The sequence below is a fragment of the Aquarana catesbeiana genome, linkage group LG10 (assembly GCF_042186555.1).
Source record: "Aquarana catesbeiana isolate 2022-GZ linkage group LG10, ASM4218655v1, whole genome shotgun sequence".
In the NCBI taxonomy this organism is placed as follows: Eukaryota; Metazoa; Chordata; class Amphibia; order Anura; family Ranidae; genus Aquarana; species Aquarana catesbeiana.
This window is the reverse complement of record NC_133333.1, coordinates 169,675,678-169,702,766: the sequence shown is the minus strand read 5'-3', so window position 1 is coordinate 169,702,766 and position 27,089 is coordinate 169,675,678. Positions and strand designations below refer to the sequence as shown.

The following is a 27,089-nucleotide window of genomic DNA, read 5'->3' as shown; positions in this document are numbered from 1 at the left end:
ATTGACTATTCTGAAAACCATTGTTCTAAGGGTCAGAGGTTAAACAAGTGTGACCAACAGTAATTAAAGTCAAACTCCAGAAAGATGATTGTAAGTTAATAGAGGCTTGAAGGTTAGCCTATATCAGTTACATATACAGATCTTTTTTCACTTGTATACAATGAGCAACACAGCTGTACATGTGTGCCTAGTTGTCATTGTGTGAGCACTCAAATCATCCATTTCTATAGACGTTCTCAAAGTGCATCCATGACATTGTTTGCAAAGGGCTAACTATTGTTACCAACACTGGGATTGATTTACTAAAACTGGAGAGTGCAAAATCTGGTGCAACCAATCTGCTGCAATCTGGTTGTCAATCAGCTTCTAACCTTAACTTGTTCAATTAAGCTTTGTCAAAAAAAACTGGAAGCTGATTGGTTTCTGTGCAGAGCTGCACTAGATTTTGCACTCTCCAATTTTGGTAAACCCCACAGCCTATTTGTCACTATTTGTAACCCCATCACCTTTAGTATTTCACCATTACTTCAAAAGAACAGCTCCAGGCACACATTTTGAAATCTAGTTCATTAATGTCAAGCTCCAGTTCAGTTTATTTATATTAATTTTGTATACAATGAGAACAGATTGGAACCCCTGTCTGATTTATAAATGCTGTTGGGGGATCGATATGCTGATCCCTGCTGAGCAGGCGGATGACAGGTACTGAGATGGACCTGACAGAGCCCCACTTTCCTCTATTGGGAGATCGGATGAAAAGGGACCGCCTGAGGGCATGGCCCAGACATGGTGGTGTGAGGACTTGTATTCAGTGAGCTCCGGGCTGCCCCTGCCTATCACGACACATTGCCGACATCAATCTATGCTATCTATCTATTCTCCATGCTATCAGCGAGAAAGTACAGGACCAGATTGTCAGCCCGAGCAGCCCGATCCCCACCTCCCAAGGGGAAATACAACATTATTTCCTGAACGCAAACCACACCTCTCCGGGCGCCATATTGGCAGCACCTCGTGGCTCAGGCCTGAGCATCCGGACCATGCCAGATCAGTCTGCCTCTACTACCTCCTCCCCCATCTCGGACTCATTACCGGTGACCCCTGCACTTTTCCGTCCAGACTTATCGGAGATGGCCAACTCCTCACTAAAGGGGGACACAAGCCACCTAGATGGGGATATCCAGGCACTACTGCAGGCCCTACCCACGAGGCAGGACATTGAGGCCTTGATCCTCTGAGTGGAGGAGACACACCGCCGTGATATCCAGGCGTTGAGAGCAGACGTCCACTCGCTCGCAGAGAGGGGGTGGATACAGGGGAGACATGGATAATCCTCCCTGGAACATCGTGTGGCGGCCCTGGAGTTCTCCCAACTCTCAGGATGACACAGCAGTCGACCTTCAACTCCACCTGGAAGACCTAGAAGACAGAAGCCGCAGAAATAACCTGCGACTGAGGGGACTTCCAGAGGCTACAGGCACTGAGGATCTTTCGGCCACGGTGAGTGCCATTTTTAAAAAGGTCCTCAAATCCCCTCTGCTCACAGTGCAGTTGGATAGGGTTCATAGAGCCCTGGGCCTCAGATCTAACAACCCCGAGAGGCCCCGGGATGTGGTATGCTGCCTACATCGCTACCCACAGAAAGAACAGATCCTTCAGTCAGCCTGGGAAGCCGGTGAGATAGTTTGAAGGAGCCCACTTTGAAATTCTCCCAGATCTGTCTAGGGCAACACTTCAGCGCATGGACCACCTGCTCCCTGTTCTCGACCTGGCTAGAGACCGGGGCTGCACCTACAGATGAGGATATCCGCTGGAGGTCACCTTTCGGACCGCCTTCACTTCTTTCACCCTACGTACACCTGCTGACCTACCGGAATTATTTACCTTCCTTGATGTGGAACCTATCCAGATCCTGAATTGGCTCCAGATTATTCCGCATCCAGTGGGTCGCCCCATCCTTCCTGGGCCCCAGAGTTTCCTTCAGGCACACCAGTAGAGAGCACGGAGGAGATCCTGTGCCCCCTCCAGAGAACAATACTGGTAACCCTAGATGGCGCCTACTCTACTTCGGCTCCAGTGAGGTACATGAATACGGGACTAATGGCGGATGTTCCTAGCAGTCTCCGCCACTCACATACAGCTGGGGTAACCTGCTCTCTCTCTTACACGCACTTTAGAGGGCCCCCGTCCTTCCTGAGAACTCTACAGGTGCATACACTTATTCAGATCACAGGCTGACCCAATATGGCTGCGAGGTCTTTGTGCCTGAATTTTTTCATCTGCTACACGGTTCTCATCTAACAGTATACTCAGTGACTTCTTACCTAATTTTTTTCAACACGGTCTTAGAGCCTTAAAGTTTTCCTGCTAAAGGACTATATATATATATTTTTTTTAAGGCCTGTGATGCCCTCCAGTCTTCCCCTTGCCTCTGCTTAATGTTTTTTATAGTATATGTTGCTTATTATGTGCTCAACTAGGACAGCGGGGACACTGCAGGGATATATTTAAGTTTGACTACCCTCATAATTGGCACTCTTCTGCCTGTTGTTGATATGCTAAACTTCTCTCATAGGTCTGCTGCAGAGGAGCTGTAGCTCTTTTACAATAATGGATATGCATATATTGTGTCCTTTATATGAGACTGCATCCAGCTCCGCTTGCGGGGTTAGTTATATCTCAGCCATCAATGTTGCTCAGAGTTTCCACGTGGCTTGTTTCTTTACTGACCATTGGGGTTGGCATCTCACCATGCCTATGCCCTGTGACTGATGTGTAACCCCCCTTTTGGTGTGAGATACGTATCCTGGTCGCTACGGCCCTAATCTCTTAAAACCCCCTCCCTATCCCATCTCCCCTCCCACCACACTTCCTCCCCATCCCCTCCCTCCCCCCTCCCTCTCTTTTTTTTTCAAGCAGAGTGCCATGTTCTTGCCTAGAGTCCATCACGGATCCTGGAGGTCGCTTCCTGTTTTTAAAAGGTATGATTGGCGGTGTCAAGGTAACCCTGGCAAATGTCTACGTCCCTAATAACCACCAAGATGTCTTCTTCAGTAAAGCGCTAGCTCGCCTAACAGATTTTGCCGAGGAGCAATTGATTGTGGGTGGAGACCTGAACGTCCCCTTGATCCCATCTAAGGATACCACCTCAGGTATCCGTTTCCCCTGGCTCTTGTAAAAGCATTGCCAATTCTTTGCACAAGAGCCAACTAATTGGTGTGTGGCGACTTTTACATCCCACATACATTGACTACTTTTTGGTACCGCACGCTCAGTTACATGCAGTACGCACCTCCACCATAGGCTCCATTACATGGTCTGATCATTCCCCGGTGTTCCTATCCTACACCGTCACTGACCCATGACATCCAGGTCCAAGAGCTGGAGGCTAAATGAAAGCCTCCTGCAAGACAATGAAGTGCTTGCAGATGTCACTAAGGAACTAGGTTTTTACTTCAGAACTAACGACACGTCAGACTGTGACCCCCCCCCCCCCAGGTATTGTTTGGGAGGCACACAAAGCGGTCATTCGCGGTGTGCTTATTAAGCATGGGTCAAGGCTCAAGAGAAAACACACTAAACTATTAACATCGTTGTTGGAGGACTTGAAGGCTTTAGAAGCCCGCCATAAACATGCACCGTCTCCTTTTGAGAAAGAACTCCTCACCCGTCGTACACAAATTACAGATCTCTTCCAATTTAAAGCCAAAGCGGCATTGCAGATCTGTCGGAAAATATTGTACGAGTCCGGAAATAAATGCAGCAGGATGCTAGCAAGATCCCTAAGAGAACAGAAATTGGTGACGTATGTACTTTATCTGATACCGCCACATGGACCCAAAGTTACAATGTCTCACGATGTAGCACGGGAGTTCAAGAAATTCTATAACTCCCTATACAATCTGCCAACTAGGTCCCTGCCACAGGAACAAATAAATTCTTACCGGTCTTCCTCTCACATGCCACAATTATCGAGTGCAGACAGCGAAGCCTTGGAAGACCCCATCACCATAGAGGAACTCCAGGGAGCCATAGGGCCACTAAACCGGGGAAGGCACCAGGCCCAGACTGCCTTACTATCTTCCTTTGCCCCATTCATGGTCAAACTGTTTAACGAGATCATCATTTGCTGTGGACACTTAACTGGTCCATATGTTGGTTATCCCTAAGGAGGGCAAAGACCCAACCTCCTGTGGGAGCTATCGGCAGATCTCGTTGCTCAATCTAGACCTCAAACTCTTCACAAAAATCTTGGCAAATAGGATTCAACGCTATCTTCCTAGCCTAGTCCACTTAGATCAGGTAGACTTTTTCCCCACTCGAGCAGCTAGAGACAATACCACCAAGGTCCTAAATTTACTACATGTAGCCAACAAATCCCATACCCAATGCATGTTCCTTAATACCAACACGTAAAAAGCCTTTGACAGGGTGAATTGGAGCTTCAAGCTTTCAGTTTTAAAGCATGCTGGCTTTGGCACCAATATGCTCCAGTGGATTTCCACAATTTACTCCCACCCCTCAGCTTGAGTTCGAGCCAATGGAGTCCTATCGGAACCTTTCAAAATTGCCAATGGAAGGTGACAGGGATGCCCATTGTCACCCCTCTTCGCCCTGTCACTGGAACCTTTTTTTCTGCACCATACATTTGAACCGTGACGTTACTGGCATAACAGTTGGAGATTCCCAACAAAAGGTCATATTTTCCCTTACAAACCCCTTGATCTCGTTCCCGAATCTGATGAAGGAATTTGAGAAATATGGAGTCCTCTCCAATCTCCAAATCAATTTTACCACAGCCGACTCTCTCACAACTCCAGAGCAACTTTAAATTAAAATGGAATAGCACGGCTTTGACATACCTAGGCACGCTTATCCCTTCCAAAATATCCAGGATATTTGAATTAGACTTTCCCCCACTACTGAAAAGTCAGAGCTCTTATGGACAAATGGACCACTGGACTCCACTCGTGGTTTGGCTGCTGCAACATTCTCAAAATGAGTATCCTTCCCAAGTTATTATATCTCCTACAAGCCCTACCAATCTACTTCCCATCTAGCTACTTCAAACAGATCCAAAGGATATTTTTTGCATTCATATGGGCCCATAATTGAAACAAAGTCAGCTCACATTACCTGAACAATATGGGGGACTGGTGGTGCCAGACATACGCAAATACTACCAGGCTGTACATCTAAGTAGACTCCTTGATTGGAATAGGCATGGCGACTTCAAATTATGGGTTTGAGTAGAGCAAGCTTAAAGTGCCATACCCCTCTGTAAAGCACCTTGGTGCTATATCTCTCTGCCGAAGGAAATGAAAAACCATCCTTGATTGGCCCGACTGCAAAACTCTGTCTTTGCTTACGCAAACTCCTCTCTCCTCCTCAACCTCTCCATTATTCCCAATATTGGGAAATCCACTTTTTGCCCCGGGATACCAAGATCTGTCCTTTCGGAACTTGAAGAGGTCTGGACGTTCGCAAGCCTCTCACTTCTTGATTGAGGGGTGCTGGCCGTCAGTCTCAGCTCTTGCCAACCCGGCTGGTTCCTTCTGTTTGGGATTTTGGAAGGGTCTTCAACGCACTAATTTCCTCAGATCCCTCCCGCCCCAGAGTAACTTCTGTAGACCCCTCACAACTTTAGAGGAATACTGCTCGGACTAGGGAATGATGCCTCACACACTTTCAGTCAACTACAACCTACTGCTCATACCTCTGGAACCCCAGTTCCTAAGCTGCCTCCACGAGTGGGAGCAGGATCTTGGTAACTCATTCAGTCCACAACACAAGACAACATTCTCCGATTTACATACAAATCCTCCATCTGCACGAAGGTGCAAGAAACTAACTTTAACATTTTGAGCAGATGATATAGAACACCGGTGAGGTTGCACAAATTTTTTTTTTTTTTTTTTGCGCAAACTTTTTCCTGCAACTTCTGATTGTTGCCAGTAAGAACGGGGGGACCATTCTCCATATTTTTTGGACCTATCCCAAACCAAAACACTTTTGGAAGGAGGTCAAATGCATTGCCCAAAAATTCACGGAGTGCCCGATACTGGACGAGCCAGCCTTTTTCCTCCTCCATGCCTCTAGTGCCCCTGAAAGAATCTACAAAAAATCCAATTATGCGCCATCTCCTTGACGCCGCTAAGGCATGCATTCCTCTTGAATGGAAATCCCCACAGACTCTGACTATTGGGATGTGGCTTAAGAAAGTGGAGGAAATAAATAAGCTGGAAAATCTTATTCTCTTGGCAAGACACCAACAAGAACGCTACTCCAAAACCTGGTCGCTCTGGAACATGTTAGTTTTCGCTAGTGAAGATAGAACCCTCCTTGACTGACCCTGCCAACTAAACCTACATTACTAGGACCCTGATTACACTTGGTATTTTAGAAACACCAAACCTGAATCCTGTCTGCCATATATGAGGCTTGCGACCTCACACTTCGTATCTCTCCATCCTTTCTCCAATCCCTCACCCCCCCCCCCCCAGCTTTCCCCCCTGCTCCTCTCATTCCCCCACTTCCTACTCCTCGTCTTTCTGTTATGTTCTCTGCTTTTCCTCTTTTTATTTTTCACTACTTCTTCATGGATCTGTGTCTCTATGGCTCCATGTTACCTCTTTTCTATACAAAATTTTAAAAATTATATGGGCTGGTCCCATGGCCCCACCCTATTAGAACATATTAGTGTTTTGGCTATGACTTGCCTTAACCATGCCTGACCCAGAGATTCTATCTTCCTTACATCTAGCAAGGCATATACAAGATACCTCCGGTAGTCAGTAAACATAATGTCATCCTGAGTTTACAATGTTTCATCTTTTGTAATGAATATCTGTTATGCTGTATTTTATACCAAAACTGTTCATATAGTGTTATGTGTCATTGAACCATGCTCTTTGACTAAATAAAAGATTTGAAAAAAAAAAAGAAAACGGACCGCCTGTTCGTTTTCATCCGATCTGATCCTCCAGAGGGATGGAAAATAGGGTCACCATCCATCTGGATTTCACGGACAGGGTCGGATCGGATAGTGGCGGGTGTCAGCGGACTTGACAAGAAAAGAGAGCAAGACGTGTTTAGGTTAGAATTGTAACATTTTAATATAATACAGGTGCATTATTCACTTACATAGAAGTTAGAGAGGTAAGGCACATGTCCATCCACACTGGTGTGGCGTTCGTCCCTATACAGCGGCGTTCGCCCAGCTGTCTTTGCCTAAAGGAGAAGTATCCTGGCCGGCAGTATCTCTGCAGAAAGGAAATCGGTATAAAGGGAAAAAGAATATTTCTAATATTCTAATTCTGAAAAAAATATGAATAAAAAATGAAAAAATAAAATAAATGAAGAATAAATATACAAATCAAAAATAAATAAAAATAAATATGAATAAAAATGAAAAATTGTGATTGATGTGAGCTGTATTGCATACGTATTTAGGATAAACATGTATAAAACATTGTATGAAGTAGAGCTGGAAACTCATCGTAGCCCTCAGACATGATGACGGAGATATATTTGCTTACTATTGGGACGTGCCGCCCACCACCCCGAACATTTATTTTTATAAAAAACCATCATGGTAAAAGGAAGATACCTAAAGAAAAAAGGGAACAAAAAGGTTTATTGTAGAAAACTATTATAATATAGTGGACACCTCTAGTTCCTCATTGAGGCCCCCAGGTGACAGTGTGTCTAGAGGATAGATCCAATACGTTTCACGTTCAAACAGCCCATAGAACTTCTCAACTTCTGAGAGATTTTTTGGCATCTGTTCTACAACACACACCTGTAGGCCTTCAGTAGATTTTTTTATGATACTGGGAGAAGTGACGAGGAACGCTATGTTTATCATTGCCTTCCTCGACCTTTCTCAGATGCTCATCAAATCTCTGACGAAGAGGACAGATAGTATGACCTACATACAATTGGTGACAGGGGCAGCTGAGACAATAAACCACATAATCAGATGAACAGTTGTAAAACCCACTGATCGTGTAGGTTTTGCCTTTGGTGGTAAATTGTTTCTTGCCACGGTGTACAAAACTGCAAGTCTTCCATAGTGTTTTTTTACATTGAAACATGCCTTGTAACGGGATGAGATGTGTATGGTTTAGAAATGATGGGGTGAGATTTTAGCCTAATGGGTGCAATTTTGTTTTTTATATTTGGTGATTTTCTGTATGCGACTCTGGGTGTACAGGCGGTCCCCGGGTTACAAACAAAATAGGGTCTGTAGGTTTGTTCTTAAGTTGGAACAGGTACATTTTTTAAGTGTAGATTAAGCCAAAAAAACTATTTTTAAGCTTTTTGGATAGCGTAGGGAAGGATTAACACCCCTGTAATGTTTGTTTTGCTGTCTATGCCCTTGTTCAGAAGATTTCACCTCACTTTCTGTCCCAATGACAATTGGGTTTTGAACATTTTGGGTTGTTGTGGAAACAAGGATTGGTGATAACGCATCAGTGGAGGTACCTTTTTCCCATATTAACTCTTACAGGAGTGAATTTCCCTTCCAAGGGGTAGATTTCCTCTCACTTCCTGTTGTCTCCCTCCGTTTGTAAGTAGGAGTCGTTTGTAAGTCGGATGTTTGTAACTAGCAGACCCGCCTGTATTGGGAAGGAGAGTTTTTAAGTGTGTATCCTCCAGCAGTATAGGCTAATGTTTTTTTAGGATTGATTAAATTTTTTTTATGGTCGGAGTGAAATCTAGTAGTAAAGCAAACCAATTGGTCGAAAGCTCCTTTGTCTGTTTTGATGCGTGCGTCTTGTGAATAGTGTGTATTTGTGGACATGACACCACTGACATCCACCGCTCCATAGGAGTGAATGGTGGGTCCGATCAGGTCCACCTGAAAACCTGACAGGCGGGCCTGATCGGAAAGCCGTGTGAAAGGGACCTTCGTTGTCTGTAAAGGAAAACTATACTGGTTTAAGCCTAGTACACACGATGAGATTATCAGACGAATGATCGTCCTTTTTTTCTTTTTTTTGCATGCTAGTCTCAATAATATTGAAAGGGGCTAGGTTACTAAAGTATGAAAATTCTTGTATTAGAGAATAAAAATTTGAATGTGATATAATGTATTTGTATTGTTTTTCTGACAAAAACTGTACTGATGAAATGAAAATCGTACGATCTGGTATTGTACGAGAAAAATTTTCGTGTTTGTCCCTTCGGAACATTTTGCACGAAAACTGAGTACCAACGATCAGATTATACTACGATCTCTTCAAAAACTATATATTTTTTGTACGATACTCTGTGTGTACTAGGCTTTAGCATCAGTGTTATTTAGTGTTTGTTTTGTTTTTTTTTTAAGTGCTTTTTTGTTTGTATTACATGACAAAGAATTCCTAGAACACTATTATCTAAACAGATAACACATCACAACTTGCTTTGCAGCTTCATTTGTCTGAGGCTTGGTTCGCACTTTTGCTATGCCAGACATCGCATGTAATTCGCACTGCATTGCTGTGCAGATCACATGCGATTTCTGTGCGATGCGAATTCAGCCATACAGTTTGTATGGCTGAATTTGCATCGCATTTGGACCAAAATGGTGCAGGACTTTTTTTTTTGTCCGCACTGGAATCGGGTGTGAACATTTTATGCAATCCTATTCCTGTATCATTCCACAGTTTGCACTATGACCTGCGAACTGATCTGGGGATGTCATTAACTTTGTATTGACACCCGCAGCAGTTTACACAGGGCAGTGTGAACCGCCGGTGGTTATGGTGCGAATCGGGAACCTGCACTGGAATAACGCTGGTTCCCGCATCGCACAAGTGTGAACTGAACCTTAACCACTTCAGATCCGGGCCATTGCCAAATGACGGCAACAGCGCGGATCCACATTGCCGGGACGACGTCTATTGACGTCGTCCCGTGCACGAGTGGCCGGTGCACCCCCTGCAGGGCGCGCGGCGCGCAGCGAGTCTGTGAGACTCGCCTGATCACAGATCAGAGTAAGGGGTCGGTCCCGACCCCTTACCACATGATCAGCTGTCAGCCAGTGACAGCTGATCATGTGACATCAACAGAGCCGGTAATCGGCTATTTTTCCTCCTCGCGCTGACAGCGTGAGGAGGAAAAAAAAAACCCGATCACCGGCGGCCGTGATCGGGACATAAGTCCCGATCACGGCAATCATCTGCCCCTGCCAGAGACACAGCAATAGGCAGCAGTGCTGCCTACCAGTGCCCACCAGCGTCACCCATCAGTGCCCACAGTGCCACCAATCAGCGCCCACATCAGAGCAACAACAGTGCTGCACATGAGTGCCACCTATCAGTGCCCCCCATCAGTGGTACCTATCAGTGCCACCCATCAGCGCCCATCAGTGCCGCCTTATCTGTGCCCATCAGTACCACTTATCTGTCCCCATCAGTGCCGCCATAACTGTGCCCATCAGTGCCGCCTTATCTGTGCCTATCCGTGCCCATCAGTGCAGCCTATCAGTACCCACCAGTGCCGCCTCATCAGCGCATATCAATGAAGGAGAAAAATTACCTGTTTGCAAAATTTTATAACAAACTATTAAACATGATTTTTTTTTTTTCAAAAATGTCCATCTTTTTTTGTTTAGCAAAAAATAAAAACTCCAGCTGTGATTAAATACCACCAAAAGAAAGCTCTATTTGTGGGAAAAAAATTATAAAAATTTCATTTGGGTACAGTGTTGCATGACCGCGCAATTCTCATTCAAAGTGCATCAGCGCTGAAAGCTGAAAATTGGTCTGGGCAGGAGGGGGGTTTAAGTGCCCAGTAAGCAAGTGGTTAAAGCTCCCAATGAACCTTCTGATAGCGGATGGGTTACTGCTCTCATGACTCTCACTAAAGCTGGTCATAGATGGATTGAAATTTGGCCGCTTTAGCAGGGACCATCCAAATTTCGATCCATCTATGGCAGTTTCTGTTTCCGTTTCAAGCCTGTTCACTAAAGGGCTTGTTGTAAAATTAGTGTTTGATCAGCACTGCAGCCAATCGGAGGAGTCCCCACTGACAAAATACAGTAGTGCAGTGGGGTGGATTCCCTACACCAACATTGAGTGTGTGTGGGGGGGGAATCCGCTGGCTTTTTGAAAGAACTAATACGTGTATGGCCATCTTAAGTTTTAAGTTGATTTGTCTGTCCCCCCCCCCCCCTTGGCTTAGGCAGCAAGACTTCGCTCCCTCACCATAGATAACACTGTTTAAAAGATGTTCGCAAATGAGTTACACCTTAAGCCTGAGAAGGAGCAACACATGCAAGCAGATGAGCGCTTCACTGTCTGCATTTGTCCACCAAGCAGATCCTACCACTGGCGAGTTCTCACCAGTGATCTGAACATTAGTGTGAAATGGCTGTTAAAATCAACCTTTCTCAATGTTATACCATAGCTCCCAACTGTCCCTGATTTCGAGGGACTGTCCCTGATTTGGAGCAATGTCCCTCTGTCCCCCTCATTTGTCCCTCATTTTGCTCTGAGCTATATAGATGTATATAAAATGCACTTTTTATCTTATCAAAAAGTGTTTTCCAGCGCTAAACCTTTCATCTGATTCCTAAATTGCTGCATTTGTAAATTCCAAAAGCCAATATAAAGGAATAGTAGTGGTAAAAAAGCACTTGTGGGTTTAACCAAGCTTGTTTTTTTTGTACAATTCTTCTTTAACAACTTCAATACCAGGCACTTAGACACCTTCCCGCCCAGGCCAATTTTCAGCTTTCAGCGCGGTCGCAATTTGAATGACAATTGCGCGGTCATGCTACACTGTACTCAAACAATTTTTTTATTATTTTGTTCCCACAAATAGAGCTTTCTATTGGTGGTATTTGATCACCTCTGCAGTTTTTATTTTTTGCGCAACAAATAAAAAAAGACAGAGAATTTTGAAAAAAAACACGTTTTTCTTTGTTTCTGTTAAAATTTTTTGTAAATAAGTACGTTTTCTTCTTCAATGATGGGCACTGATATGGTGGCACTGACGGGCACTAATAGGTGGCACTGATGGGCCCTCATAGGTGGCACTGATGGGCCCTCGTAGGTGGCATTGATGGGTACTTATGGGTGGCACTGATGGGTACTTATGGGTGGCACTGATGGGCACTGATAGGTGGGCACTGATGGGCACTGACGGGTGGCACGGATGGACACTGATGGGTCTCACTGATGACACTGATTGGTGGCACTGATGCCCCTAAGGGTGGCATTGCTGGGCATCACTGCAATACAATGGTGCCAATCAGTGCCCATTTGTGGGCACTGATTGGCACAGATTGGGCACTGACTGGGCACATTGGGCACATGTGGCTGGCCATGAGGTACATACCTGGCCATCCACATGTTGCCCCCTTCCCTGGTGGTCCTAGTGGCGATCCCTGGTGGTCCAGTGTGGTCATCTGAGGGGGGGCTGCGCTGATAAACAATCAGCACACACCCCCTGTCAGGAGAGCCAACGATCATCTCTCCTCTACTCGCGTCTGTCAGACGCGAGTGAGGAAAAGCCGATCAACGGCTCTTCCTATTAACATTGTGATCAGCCGTGATTGGACATGGCTGATCACGTGGTAAAGAGCCTCCGCCAGAGGCTCTTTACTAAGATCGGTGGAGCGGTGTGTCAGAGTGACACACTGCTCCACCGATCGCCGCGATGCGCGTCCCCATGTTATCCTGCTGGACGTCATATGACGCCCAGTCAGGATAACTGAACCACCGATAGGTGTCCCTCATTCCCATCTCAAAAAGTTAGGAGGTATGGTTACACTGATAGGGTGCACATGGCCATATGAAAACACAGCAACTGGTACACACGATCTTGCTGGCAGAAGCTGGCAGCAAGATCAGTGTACAAAGTACTCTGTAGGCATGTAATGTGTGAGCAATGTTTACATGTAAAAGCACACAGAATTAATGCTTCCTGCTGGCTGCTAGGATGCAAGTGGCTATTGCCGCCTAATGTCCTCTGTTGCTAGAACACAGGTGGCTTTTATACTCCAATAGAGTACATGTGTGCCGTATGCATGTGAGTACGGATATTCATACAGCATGAACAACGGTGCATATGCAGGACCTCAGATGCAAATGTTTTGTTTGTTTTTTTTTTTTTACAGATATGAACTTGGCACATTTTACACAGCTATGTGCATGACCCCATAGAAAGCAATACATGTGTGTTTAGATTCATTTAAAAAAAATATAATAATAAAAATGCTGCAATTTTGACAGATGTGTGAATGAGCCCTTAAAATGTTCCTTCCCCGACTTGACTAAGTGCCGGTTCACACAGGGGCGACTTGTCAGGCGACCTAGTCGCCTGACAAGTCGCCTCCCGTTCTGTACAATTGAACCGTTCTAATAGGAGCGACGCAAGTCGCTCTGACTTAGAAAAAGGTTCCTGTACTTCTTTTGGGGCGACTTGAGGCGACTTGCATAGACTTCTATACAGAAGTCGTTTTGCAAGTCGCCGTGGATGTCGTGTGCAGGTCGCCCCGGTGAGGCGACCTGCAAATCGTGCCGCCCCTGTGTGAACCGAAGTTAAGTTTCACCAACTGCCATTCCATTGTCTGGTAAGTATACCCCTAATGGCCAATGTCAAAATCTCATTGGACACTAGAATAGTGAGTGTTTTTTTCAAAGAAGCTTGGGACATTCAGGTCCCAGTAACAAAGTCAAACTAAATCAGGGAGGGGCACCGAAGAGGCTTTGCCGTGTGATCAAGTTAACAGTACACATCTTGTGATGTCTGGTCTCAGGCAGCACTTTTACTTTAAAAATAAAAAATGGAGCACAGGTTCACTTTAAACCCTGGAAATAAAAGATGGCCTCTATAAGCAGCCATACTTATTCTGAGTCTGTGACTTATTATAGTAGGAGGATGACAGCCTGGAGATTACGCTTTAATAAAATTCAGTGGCTCTATCTTGACAGGTTTCCTGTATATATCTTGACCAGCTGCTGTTTTCACTTTCTCTGTGACTTCATGCATGTGGGGACATGGAGTATTACGGAAGTTCCTACAAACCCTCTTTTTTTTGTTTTTTTTTTTTTGTTTGCAACAGTGCAACCAAAGCTGGCCATAGATGGACTGAAATTCTGCCGGTTTAGCAGGGACTGCCCAAATTTCGATCCACCTATGGCCATTCCTGTCCTTGAGAAGTCGATACAGCCTGCAAAAAAATATAGACAAGCCTCTAAAGTCAGTGGTGACACTCTCTATATTATGCTCGTTGAGTATCCGGTTACCCAGAAGCCTTTGCTGCAATCTGACCTTTGCTTTTTTCTGTCTCCACAGGTGCGGATGTTGTAGACTGGCTCTACACACATGTAGAAGGATTCAAGGAGCGGCGGGAAGCCAGGAAATATGCCAGCAGCATGTTAAAGCACGGCTACCTCAGACACACAGTAAACAAGATCACCTTCTCAGAGCAGTGCTACTATGTGTTTGGAGACCTGTGTGGGAGTGAGTATCACATACCGTATTTATCGGCGTATAACACGCGCCGACGTATAACACGCACCCCAAGTTAAGGAGGGAATTTTAAGGAAAAAAACTTTTAGGAGTAAAGTTTAAGGAAGAAAAACTTACATTAAAATGCCCATCAATGCAGCGTTATCGGTGTCCATCTGCAGCCTTGTCAGTGTCAGTGCAGCCTTGCCCCAGTGTCCATTGCAGCCTTGTCAGTGCAGCTTTGCCCCAGTGCAGAATTGTCAGTGCAGCCTTGCCCCAGTGTCCATTGCAGCCTTGTCAGTGCAGCTTTGCCCCAGTGCAGCCTTGTCAGTGCAGCCTTGTCAGTGCAGCTTTGCCCCCATGCAGCCTTGCCCCAGTGCAGCCTGGCCCCCCACGTGCAGCCTTGCCCCCGTGCAGCTTTGTGGGATCGCCGCGATCCCTGCCGTCATACACAGCCCTGTGTAAATTTAAATATGGCGACGAGACTACAGGGACTCGGCGGAGCGCTGATACACATAGCCGAGAGTCCTCGGGTTTTCTCGGCGCCGCTTACAGTCCCGCGCTATGGGCGGGACTGTAAGCAGAGCCGAGAAAACCCGAGGACTCTCGGCTATGTGTAGCTCCGCTCCGCTGAGTCCCTGCAGTCTCGGTGCCGTATTTGAATTTCCACACGGCTGTGTATGACGGCGGCGATCGCGGCAATTGCCGCGATCGCTCCGATCACACACAATTGGGGGGGGGTCGGCCTATAACACGCACCCACGATTTTCCCCTGATTTTCAGGGGGAAAAAGTGCGTGTTATATGCCGATAAATACGGTAGTTACATAGTAGGTGAGGTTGAAAAAAGACCAAGTCCAACCTATGTGTGTGATTATATGTCAGTATCACATTGTATATCCCTGTATGTTGTGGTCGTTCAGGTGCTTATCTAATAGTATTTTGAAACTATCGATGCTCCCCGCTGAGACCACCGCCTGTGGAAGGGAATCCCACATCCTTGCCGCTATTACAGTAAAGAACCCTCTACGCAGTTTAAGGTTAAACCTCTTTTCTTTTAAATTTAATGAGTGGCCACGTGTCTTGTTAAACTCCCTTCCACAGAAAAGTTTTATCCCTATTGTGGGGTCACCAGTACAGTATTTGTATATTGAAATCATATCCCCTCTCAAGCGTCTCTTCTCCAAAGAGAATAAGTTCAGTGCTCGCAACCTTTCCTCATAACTAATATCCTCCAGACCCTTTATTAGCTTTGTTGCCCTTCTTTTTACTTGCTCCATTTCCAGTACATCCTTCCTGAGGACTGGTGCCCAGAACTGGACAGCATACTCCAGGTGCAGCCGGAGCAGAGTCTTGTAGAGTAGGAGAATTATCGCTTTATCTCTGGATTTGATCCCCTTTTTAATGCATGCCAATATTCTGTTTGCTTTGTTAGCAGCAGCTTGGCATTGCATGCCATTGCTGAGCCTATCATCTACTAGGACCCCCAGGTCTTTTTCCATCGTAGATTCCCCGAGAGGTTCTCCCCCCAGTGTATAGATTGCATTCATATTTTTGCCACCCAAATACATTATTTTACATTTTTCTACATTAAACCTCATTTGCCATGTAGTTAATTTGATCAGATCTTTTTTGCAAGGTTTCCACATCCTGCGGAGAAGTTATTGCTCTGCTTAGCTTAGTATGCACATGCTACCTGCATTGTGTCGTGATGTAGAGAAGTAATGAACAGTGTGAGGGACATTGTCCCTTCTAGGATAGAGAGGCAGGCAGAAAGTGAATGTGCCACTTCAACCTGTATGCAGCCTTTAGGAGATGGATTGAGGTCACTGTCCCCAAATCTGTGACCAGACACTGAGAGCCAGAGCAGAGCAAAAATTGGGCTATTGCCAATGGCAACCAGTCAGGTCATTGCCAGGCCTATATAATGTGATTGTTATGGCAACAGTGCTATTTCCTTCTCCTATGGAAATATTTCTGATATGTCTACAAGCAGGCTGACAAAAAGGCCTCTCATGTGGTTCCACAACACTAGGGATCAGGGAGGTCAGTTCATGAAAGCTTTACGGCAAGCATTATGTGCTTAAATGTGTGTTTTTTTCATCACCTAACATCGCATTAGCTAATTTTCAAATGGGTGATCTGCAATATTTCTTGTGATATTTTAGCACATACCGTAAAAAGTAAGATGGAAAAGTCAGTTCACAAAAGACTAGCACACAGGTTATCATGTCTTAAACAGCCTTATCTCAAACTTTTTACCCTAGAGGAATTCTTGAAAAAACGTTCAGGACTTCTAAAACCCAAGTCCAGTAATTATAAAAATCTACCCTTGCAGTGTTCCCCCCACACTGCAAGAGTTAAACGCTGTTAAACCCTACCGGATGAGGAATAAGGTGTAATACTTGCCTTACTCCTTGCCTTACTCCTGCATTCTCCCCTGGTCTGGTTTGTGGGCAGTTCCTTCCTGTCCTCACATACAATGTAGGGCTTTTGTCATCATGCGACTGTGGCCAGGACCACTTTATAGAAGAAGCTGCAAGGGACCAGTTGCATAAATGAAGGAAGCCTGCTGGGGCAAGAAGTGAGGCAAGTATTACATCTCTATCAAAAAAAGCACAGAAGGGCCAGAGCCCAAGAGAACACCTTTGGGATGAATAAGAGCGGAGACTGCGAGCCAGGCTTTCTTATCCACATCAGTGCCTGACCTCACAAATGCGCTCCTGGAAGAATGGGCAAACGTATCCATAGACACACTCCTAAACTTTGTGGACAGCCTTCCCAGAAGAGTTAAAGCTGTTATAGCTGCAATTGGTGGGCCAACTCAATATTGTACTCTACGGTCTAAGACTGGGATGCCATTAAAGTTCATGTGCGTGAAAAGGCAGGCATCCCAATACTTTTGGTAATATAGTGTATATATTACCAGCCTTTTATGTTTTGCCATACACAGTTTCCACTCTGCATAGCTAGATATATGATGCACATAGTTCATGATTAAGCAATTCATCATTCTGATCCAGGAGCTCAGCTTGTTATGTTACCTGTCCATCCTCCTCATTGGGGAGAGGATCAGTATATCAGCATTACCACCTCTGCCCTGTGAGCGAGGAACCATCCTGGTTAGCAGTTAGGCCGCTTTCACACTGGGGCATTTTTCAGGCGCTTTTGGGCTAAAAATAGCGCCTGTAAATTGCCTGAACCCCCAACCCCCCCGCAGCCCCAGTGTGAGCCTGAGTGCTTTCACACTGGAGCTGTGTGCTTGCAGGACGAGAAAAAAAGTCCTGCAAGGAGCATCGTTGGGGCATTGCAGGAGCGGTGAATACACCGCTCCTGCAACGCCCCTGCCATTTAAATCAATGGCCAGCTCTGCCGAAGCTCCTGTAAAGCGTTTCGGCAGCGGGGCTTGACGGGTGCTTTTACCCCTTTTTCGGCCTCTAGCGGGGGTTAAAAGTGCGCCACTAAAACAACGGTAAAGTGATGCTTTACCGCCGACACTCCCCCACCCCAATGTGAAAATGCCCTAATGGTAAACCAGGCTGTAGCAGAGTGTTCGTACTGTGCATTACAAGAATAGCCAGCCAAAATTACAAATCGTTTGGCAGGCAGAACAGTAATCCTATCAAATATTTATATAGCTGTTTTCCTGGAGTTACACTTTAACCTTTAATTCGAAAACAGAAAGACTAATTAAGGTTGGGTACCATTTCATATTGGCTGCATACAGTTCTTCCCATATGTTCATTTTCCATCTCATCCTGCATAGAATTACCCATTTATGTACAGTAAGGTCAGTGTATACGTTGTAAGGTCACTGTATACATTATGTTTTTGTTACATCTTGTTCGTTCTCAGCCTACTGTGTATCCTGCATCAGGGCTTCATCAGAGTTGCTTGGTAATTAAAGCTGTTCTGCTGCTCATTTATCAGATAAAAAAACATTCTCATAAAGAAATGAAGACCAGGAAATATGCAGTTACACTAATGGATATGTTGAAGGCAGCCGATCGCTTTTTATCATTCAGTACAGTGTGTCATTTGTAAACATTTTTCAGAATTACCAGCAGTACAACATTGTTCTTCAGCACTGTAATGTCTCATGTTTAGTCAGTAAATATCATTATCCTGACTATTGCTGTACCGACCAAAATGACAGACAGCAACATGTACACTTTAAACAGGAACTGTAACATTATTCTCCATGATATAACTGACACAAATCGTTTGTATTTGCTTATCAGATGTAGCGGCACTGAATCTTAACGATGGATCCAGTGGGACATCTGATCAGGACACACTTGCTCCTCTCCCTCATTTGGCCGCCCCTTGGCCTCTGAGCCAGGGCTATCCGTACCAGTACCCTCTAGTGCCACCTTGTTACCCCTCAACATACCAAGAGCCAGGATTCAGCTATGGCAGTGGCAGTGCAGGAAGCCAACACAGCGAAGGTAAGTAGAACAGGCCTCTCCAGTACCCCCTCCTCTCATTGCCTGCCTTTCATGCTTTCTTTTTTTGTGTGTCCTATGTGCTTGCATGACTGCCACTCCACAAGCAGTGAATTCAGCGTAGCCATCATTTGTCAACCTGTTTGTGAATAGAACAAGCATTCACTTGATGTCTACTCATGGAACTCCTGATGGTTCAATGCTGCCCTTTATAGGTGTAGCAGTGTACATGCAAATTGGGCTTTGAGGCTAGGCAGATTAAAGACATCAAAACCGCTAGTGGAGATACTGCAAGAAAAAAATATGTAAAAGAAGCATATATAGTGAAAAAAATACTTATTAGCTGTCCACATACAATATATTTATAGCGTTATAAAATGAAACAGTGTAAAGAGCTACAAGTAATGTTGTGCAAAGCACATTAACCAACAGCAGCCAGTTCTAACATGTCAAGTCAATAAAGGATAATAAGCAATTGGTTCCTGGGGGTTACTGCACTTTACACAAGGCTCTTTTTCTTTTTAAATAAGCATGTTTTTGTAGATCTGCTTTAGTAGAACAGCTCCAGGATTATGGAAATGTGTAGGCAGCTACGGATTTGCAGTCATGTGCTTTCTTCTATAATTCAGTACAGTAACATGCTCCTTTATCCCCTGCTGTATGCCTCGCTGATGGTAACTGTGTTATTCCCTTGTTTTGTGCTGAACAAGCATTAGACTGAAGGATGCATGGAAGGAATGGAGGAATCTAGGTCATTCGGTAAGCTTAAATCTCTGGCCCAAAGACCAGAGCCCAAGCATGTCCATTTGGATCCTTGTGGCCCTTCCTTCACCCACCTAGACCATTCCCAGCCTCCCTCCAACAGTCCACTGGGTAGCAGGAGAAGGAGAACCATGTGGGGGCTCATTGCTAAATGCACGCCCATAATCGAGTCTGCCTTGGTGCTTCTCATGTTGTGTGGTGGGTGGGGCAGTGTCAATAGGTATGGAACACTTTACTGTAGGTTGCACTCAGTCAGGTCATTAAAGTGTCAAGCCACTCACATACAGCACCCAGAGGGTTGAGTCAGCTCCTGACTACTTATAGATACTCCAAGAGTGAGAGCTCCTTGCCAGAATTCCAGACTCTGTTCCTGTCCACCTGGAAGTTTTGGGTTATCCTATTCACCCTTGTGTGTTCTAGAACCTCCTGTTACAGTTTCCATTATATCAAATAAACATTAAATCTAACAGGGAAAGTGGGAGACCTCTCATAATAGGCCCAGGAACTCAAGTACAGAGAACTGACCGACCGAGTCCCCAAGAGATATAAGAAACTATCAGGTACTTGAATTCTTCAGCATCCACCAAAATGCCAGTTTTGAGTGGACTGACCCTCTTAAAGTGGTTGTAACCTTAAAGAAGTAATTCACTGCCATCCCCTCTCTTGTATTCAGCCATAACACACAGCGGGAAGGGCTGAGATCTCCCTCTGACGTCAGCCAGGGAGGTCACGTGCTGGCCGGTCAGCCCCTCCCACTGTAGCCCTGGATCGGAGGAGGAGATTGGCCAGGAGTCAAGGTATTTAGAGGCATTGTTTTAAAAAAACACTGTGTGTCATGGCTGAATAAAAGAGAGGGGCTGGCAGTGGCATTATTTAAACCTTTCTACTAATTTGGGGGGGGGGGGGAGAAAGCTCACACAGACACAGACACACACACACACACACACAAGAGCTGACGGGGGAGGGGGGAGAGCAGAGCAGCGGGCGATGGTGGCACATAAACTGACCACAGTAATCCGGGCTCAGCAGCCATGATTACCATGGTCAGTACACAGAGGGAGACACAGGAACTGTCAGGATCAGCCAGATATTCTACAGCTTAGAGAGGGACAGGTTAGACAGCACAAGCATTGTGCTGTTTAACCTGCTATAAGGGAACAGGATCTCTCCTTTTTCTTTTTTTTTTTTTTTTTTTTTTTAGGGTTACAACCACTTTAAGACAATGAGGTTGATTTACTAAAACTGGAGGGTGCAAAATCTTGTGCAGCTGTGCATGATGGCCAATCAGCTTCTAATTTCAGCTTGTTAAGTTAAGCTTTGACAATTAAACCTGGAAGCTGTTTGGTTTCTGTACAGAGCTGCACCAGATTTTGCACTCCAGCTTTAGTAAATCTCCCCCAGCGTGTCTAACTTCTTCATCCACATACAGCCATAGAACAGCTTGTACCTGCCAGACTAGAACATTAGGCAGCAACTATAGATTGCCAGGTAGGGCTAACATGACTATGGTCCATGCATGACCAAGTCCAGATTTCCCCCATAGCCTAAAACATGCTAGTGTTTCAAAACACAAGTTATTGTGTTACTTGTAGACACTAATCAGCTGCAGTTCAGATTAAAATGATAGGTGGAATTTGATAGATTGTTGTGGTCAACACAGACAGTTGTCTCAGACATTTTTTTATACCCAAGAGTTTCCCGTTTTATTGAAGGGTTACACACTCTGGGATCACTTCCTATAGACAACCAAATATATAGTAATATGGTAGACTGCAAAGACACAATACAGAGAGCTATATCCCCACCTGTTGGCCATTTGTGATACTACCATTTCTTCACTCTGGGCATTGTTAATTGATTTCAAGGGGCTTCTAGGTAATCAACCATTAAATTAACATAATAAAATTGCCCCCTCCTGTTATAAAATGTTTTTAACTGAACAAGTTGGCACCAAAACACCCAGCATCTTTATAAAAACAAGCGAGTAAGAAATAAAGTTTATCTCTAGCAGACCTTTAATTTTATATTTCAAGTTAGAAAATAAAGAAGAGAACAGTATTGGTTGCTTTGGGATGTCATGCTGATCCAATGTTTTTTTTTTTTGTGACTAACCTGGAAAATGTATACAGCATAGACTTTTACTTGCTGCAAGCTGCAGACAGCCAGATAACAGGTGTTTTCAGGATCTTAGCAGTGGTAGCTTGCATAATTCTTTCAGTACAGGTTTCTTTTAAATCAAAATTTGTGTATGTGAAGATTGTGAGATGGAAGCTGCCATTCCCTGACTCCCAGGCTACTAGTTTGAATGCAGTGAAGCAAAATGTATTCAGCTTCACTGCAAATGTTAGGCCCCTTTTACACGGGTGCCTCCACTTAATGTAATCCGCTTGCTCAGGGGGGACACGGACACAGTCCTGCTCTCCTCTATGGAGCAATCGGATATAAACAGACCGCCTGTCCATTTCCATCCGATGCCATCTGATCTGACCCACCGGACGGAGGGAAAATAGGACCACCATCCATCTGTTTTTGGCAGACCGGATCAGATCAGATGGCGGCGGGTGTCTGTTGACATCTGCCACTCCAAAGAAGATACTGGAGGGTCCGATCAGGTCCGCCTGAAAAACTGACAGGCAGACCTGATCAGACAGCCAGTGTGAAAGGGGCCTAGACTGCAAGGCAGGAGTTGAAGAAGGTCAGCTTCAATTTAAGGCACCTGCTTGGTGACAGATCAGGTTAATTAAGGGTCTAGCTGTTGCCCTACAAAAGGGTATACATTCCAAACTACTAGGACAATTTTTGGTTGCGCAAGCAGCTGTTGAAAACTGCACCCATTCACTTCTCTAGAAAGATCAGTTATTATTATTATTATTATTATTATTTAAGGTACTTGTATAGCGCCGTCAGTTTACACAGCGCTTCACATATACATTGTACATTCACATCGGTCCCTACCCTCAAGGAGCTTACCATCTAAGGTCCCTAACTCACATTCATATACTAGGGCCAATTTAGACAGAAGCCAATTAACCTACCAGCATGTCTTTGGAGTGTGGGAGGAAACGGGAGTACCCGGAGGAAACCCACGAGGCACAGGGAGAACATGCAAACTCCAGGCAGGTAGTGTCGTAGTTGGGATGCGAACCAGCGACCCTTCTTACTGCTAGGCAAGAGTGCTACCCACTACACCACTGTGCCGCCCAGTTAACAGTGATTGGTTGTACAGAGCTGTGCAATGACTACATTTTAAATTAAAAGCCAATTGCAATATTCAAGAGATTACCAGAGAAATAACTAGGTGCAGTTTTAAGTGACCGATAACAGTGGTATGTAGTTTATTAAATAACAGATTGCCTATAAATAGCCCATGTTTGTTTTGAACTTTAAAGCTCCCCACACACGTTACAATCTCTTTCAGCTCTACCAACAACTACAGTGGGTATAGAAAAAATCACCCCCCTTTAAAATAATCACATTTTATTGCTTTGCAGCCTGAAACGAAGACACAGTTTTTGTTTTATCCAGCTGTATTTACTCAGTGCAACTTCACCCCCTCCTAAAAATGACACAATCAAGCATAGCTAATGGCACACAAAGCCATTCGATTTTCAACTGTGATCATTTTAATTAGCTCAGCATGAAAGGAGCTTTCCTGGAGCATTTCAGTCCCTGATAGTGCAACTGAAGCAAACAATCAACTATAGGTGGCAGGGCACTCTCAAAAGGTCTCCGGGATAAAGTTGTGGACAGGCACAAGTCAGAAGATGGATACAAAAAAAAAAAATCAAAGACTTTATAAATACCTAGAAGCACAGTGAAGTCTATTCTTAAGAAGTGGAAGGCATTTGGTACAACAGACCCTCCTTGGATCAGGACGTCGCTCCAAACTGGATGAGAGCCAGGAGGAAATTGGTAAGAGAGGCTACCAAGAGGCCTACAGCAACTATGAAGCAGTTGCAGGAAATTATGACCAAGAGTGGTCATTGTGTGCATGTGACAACAATATAACAAATTCTCCACAAATGTGGCTTGTATGGGAGGGTTGCAAGAAAAAAGCCATTCATCAAGAAAGGCCACATGCAGTCACAACTGAGCTTTGCCAAAACACACCTTGAAGATTCTGAGTCCACATGGAAAAATGTGCTTTGGTCAGATGAGACTAAAATTGAATTATTTGGCCTCAACACCAAACAATATATCTGGCAGAAATCAAATACATCTCACCATCCAAATAACGCCATTCCTACAGTAAAGCATGGAGGTGGTAATATCCTATTGGGGGTGTTTCTCTGCAGCAGGGACTGGAGCACTTGTCAGGGTAGAAGGAAAAATGGATTGGAAAAAATACCATCAAATTTTTGAGGAAAATCTGCTGCCCTCTGCCAGAAAGTTGTCGATGGGAAGAAGGTTTACCTTCCAACATGACAATGACCCAAAGCACATAGCAACAATGAACACATAGTGGTTTGAGAAAAAGGTCCTTGCATGGCCTAGTCAGAGCCCAGACATAAATCCCATTAAAAATCTGTGGAATGACTTCAAATTTAACTGAACTTAAGCAGTTCTGCAAGGAGTGAGCAGATATTACAAAGTCTAGATGTGCATAGTTAGTAGAGACAAATCCCAGCAGACTAAAGGCTGTAAATAAAGCAAAAGTTGGTTCAACAAAATACTGACACAAGGGAGTGATTTTTTTTTTTCCCAACTCGGGGATTGTTTTTGTTTTTTTTTAATTTTCTTCTATATCTTTCACTTGGATGTTATAAGTTGCACAGAGTAAATACAGCTGTATATATGGTTGAAGGGTTTTCCTAATTGGATATGAATGCATTGGATAGTTTTGGTAAATTTAAAGTTGATTGTACAGTCAGATTATATTGTGTATGGTGACCATAAGCTGTGCACTGCAACATACTGTAGTTAATGAGCACATTGCTAAACAAGACTTGTAACATGTATCAGCAGCAGCATCCCAGGATTTACTATACAATATCCGTGCCAATGATAGCAAAGGCTCTACTTCATATCTAACAGTGATTAACAGTTCAGTTTAAGGGATCTTTACTAATATATATGACAATCCAGGTGGCCCTGGGGCACTTGCATGATCACGCATGTCCTGCTTCACCTCTGCTTCATGTGTCTTTTGTGCATGTATCTCTTGCAGTCAGTGTTCTGTTATATAATATCCTGTTTGTCAGCAAGGGATTTATAACATAGATCTGGCTGTTTCTGAACTAAGAAAACATTTGCATGTTTGATTTTGGAACATAAATACAAGTAAGTTTGACCCTTGATCTTCTGGAGAGTTTTGATCCAGCCTCTATAGGTGTATGTATAGCTGACTTTTGTTTGGTAGATTAGTAATAAAGAACAGGGGAAGCAAATCATGTTTTCTGAGTTTAACCACTTCAAGACCGCCGCATGACAATGTACGTCCTAAGTTTGAACGGGGATATCGTTGTTATGGCAGCAGCTAGCTGCCATAACCCCGGTATCCCCGTTTTCGTGCGGCGGCCGGCTTTCAGATAAAAGTGGTCCCTGCGGCGGATTCGCCGCAAGATCACTTTTATCGGTGGCGGGAGAGGGCACCCCTTCCCCTCCCGCCGCGATCCGGTGCCCTCCGCCGCTTACCGGAGCCATCGGTAGCGGCGGAGGCGATCGCGTCCTATCCTGTGGTGTGTCTGGAGACAAGTGAGGATAAGATGGCGCTCACTCGTCTCCAATACACTGCTGGGCGGAAGCGACGTCAATACGTCACTTCCGTCCACGCCTCTTAAAGGCACATTTTTTCAAATGTCATTTTTCTAAATGACTTTTTTTTTTTTTTTTTAATTGCATTTTAGTGTAAATATGAGATCTGAAGTCTTTTTGACCCCAGATCTCATATTTAAGAGGTCCTGCCATGCTTTTTTCTATTACAATGGATGTTTACATTCCTTGTAATAGGAATAAAAGTGACACCATTTTTTTTTTTTTAAAAAACAGTGTAAAAATAAATAAAATATTGTAAAATAAATAATAAAAATAAAAAATTTTTTTTTAAAACCCCCCCCTGTCCCGACGAGCTTGCGCGCAGAAGCGAACGCATACGCGAGTAGCGCCCGCATATGAAAACGGTGGTCAAACCACACATGTGAGGTATCGCCGCGACCGGTAGAGCGAGAGCAATAATTCTAGCCCTAGACCTCCTCTGTACCGCAAAATATGCAACCTGTAGAATTTTTTAAACGTCGCCTATGGAGATTTTTGAGGGTAGAAGTTTGACGCCCTTCCACGAGCGGGCGCAATTTTCAAGCGTGACATGTTGGGTATCAATTTACTTGGCGTAACATTATATTTCACAATATAAAAAAAAATCGGGCTAACTTTACTGTTGTAAATACGGTGCAAACAAAAAGTATTGCAATGACCGCCATTTTATTCTCTAGGGTGTTAGAAGAAAAACCATATATAATGTTTGGGGGTTCTAAGTAATTTTCTAGCAGAAAAACCAGTTTTAAACATGTAAACACCTACAATCCAAAACGAGGCTGGTCCTTAAGTGGTTAATTAAAGCATTAGTGAACCGCATTAAAAGAAAAAAATAGGCACCGGGCAGTTTAAATCATAATGTGATAGTATACATCGCATACTAGTACATTATGACAGACGTACCTGAAAATGAAGCCCTTCAGCAGCGCACTGTCACCGCTGAGGGCGCTTCCATCTTCACCCGGTCTTCTTTCTGGGTTTGCAGGCTTTGGCGATATGAAGGCCGAGCCGACGATTACATCTTGTGGGGTGGAGTCACTGTTTACGGCACAGCTCTGAAGGAATGGCACAGGTATGTCGTTCCTTCAGAGTGCGTGCACCGGTGATGTCACCGGCTGCATCTGCAGTAAATATCCCCCAAATGGTGTACGTTTAAGAGATATTTACTGTACCTATAGAAAAGCCTTATCTATATTGGCTTACCTATAGGATAAATTCATACAAAGGAGTTTACTCCCACCTTGAGATTAATGGGGCAACAAGCTCCTACCATTCCTATGTAAACTGGGGTACAATATCATAGAATATGAGTTACAGTGCATCCGGAAAGTATTCACAACGCTTCACTTTTTCCACATTTTGTTATGTCACAGCCTTATTCCAAAATGGATTAAATTCATTATTTTCCTCAAAATTCTACAAACCATACCCCATAATGACAATGTGAAAGAGGTTTGTTTGAAATCTTTACAAATGTATTAAAAAACGAAAAAAAATCACATGTATTCACAGCCTTTGCCATGGCACTTAAAATTGAGCTCAGGTGCATCCTGTTTCCAACCTCAATGTTTCTACAACTTGGAGTCCACCTTTTGGTAAATTCAGCTTATTGGGCATAATTTGAAAAGGCAAAGACCTGTCTATATAAGATCCCACAGTTAATAGCGCATGTCAGAGCACA

General features: G+C 44.4%; 1 protein-coding gene across 6 annotated transcripts in view; it reads left to right on the top strand.

Moving 5' to 3' along the window:
* The window catches only part of DVL1 (dishevelled segment polarity protein 1), a 252,973-nt gene that overhangs the window by 217,052 nt on the left and 8,832 nt on the right, over positions 1 to 27,089 (top strand). For 4 of the 6 annotated variants that reach the window (XM_073602951.1, XM_073602950.1, XM_073602949.1 and 1 more), the window contains 2 exons: positions 14,293 to 14,460; positions 18,689 to 18,895. In XM_073602951.1, coding sequence (XP_073459052.1) covers positions 14,293 to 14,460; positions 18,689 to 18,895 — 375 coding nt within the window. Of the gene's footprint in view, positions 1 to 14,292; positions 14,461 to 18,688; positions 18,896 to 19,602; positions 19,652 to 27,089 lie in introns of all 6 variants that reach the window. The other 2 variants (XM_073602954.1, XM_073602952.1) reach the window with 2 other exon arrangements.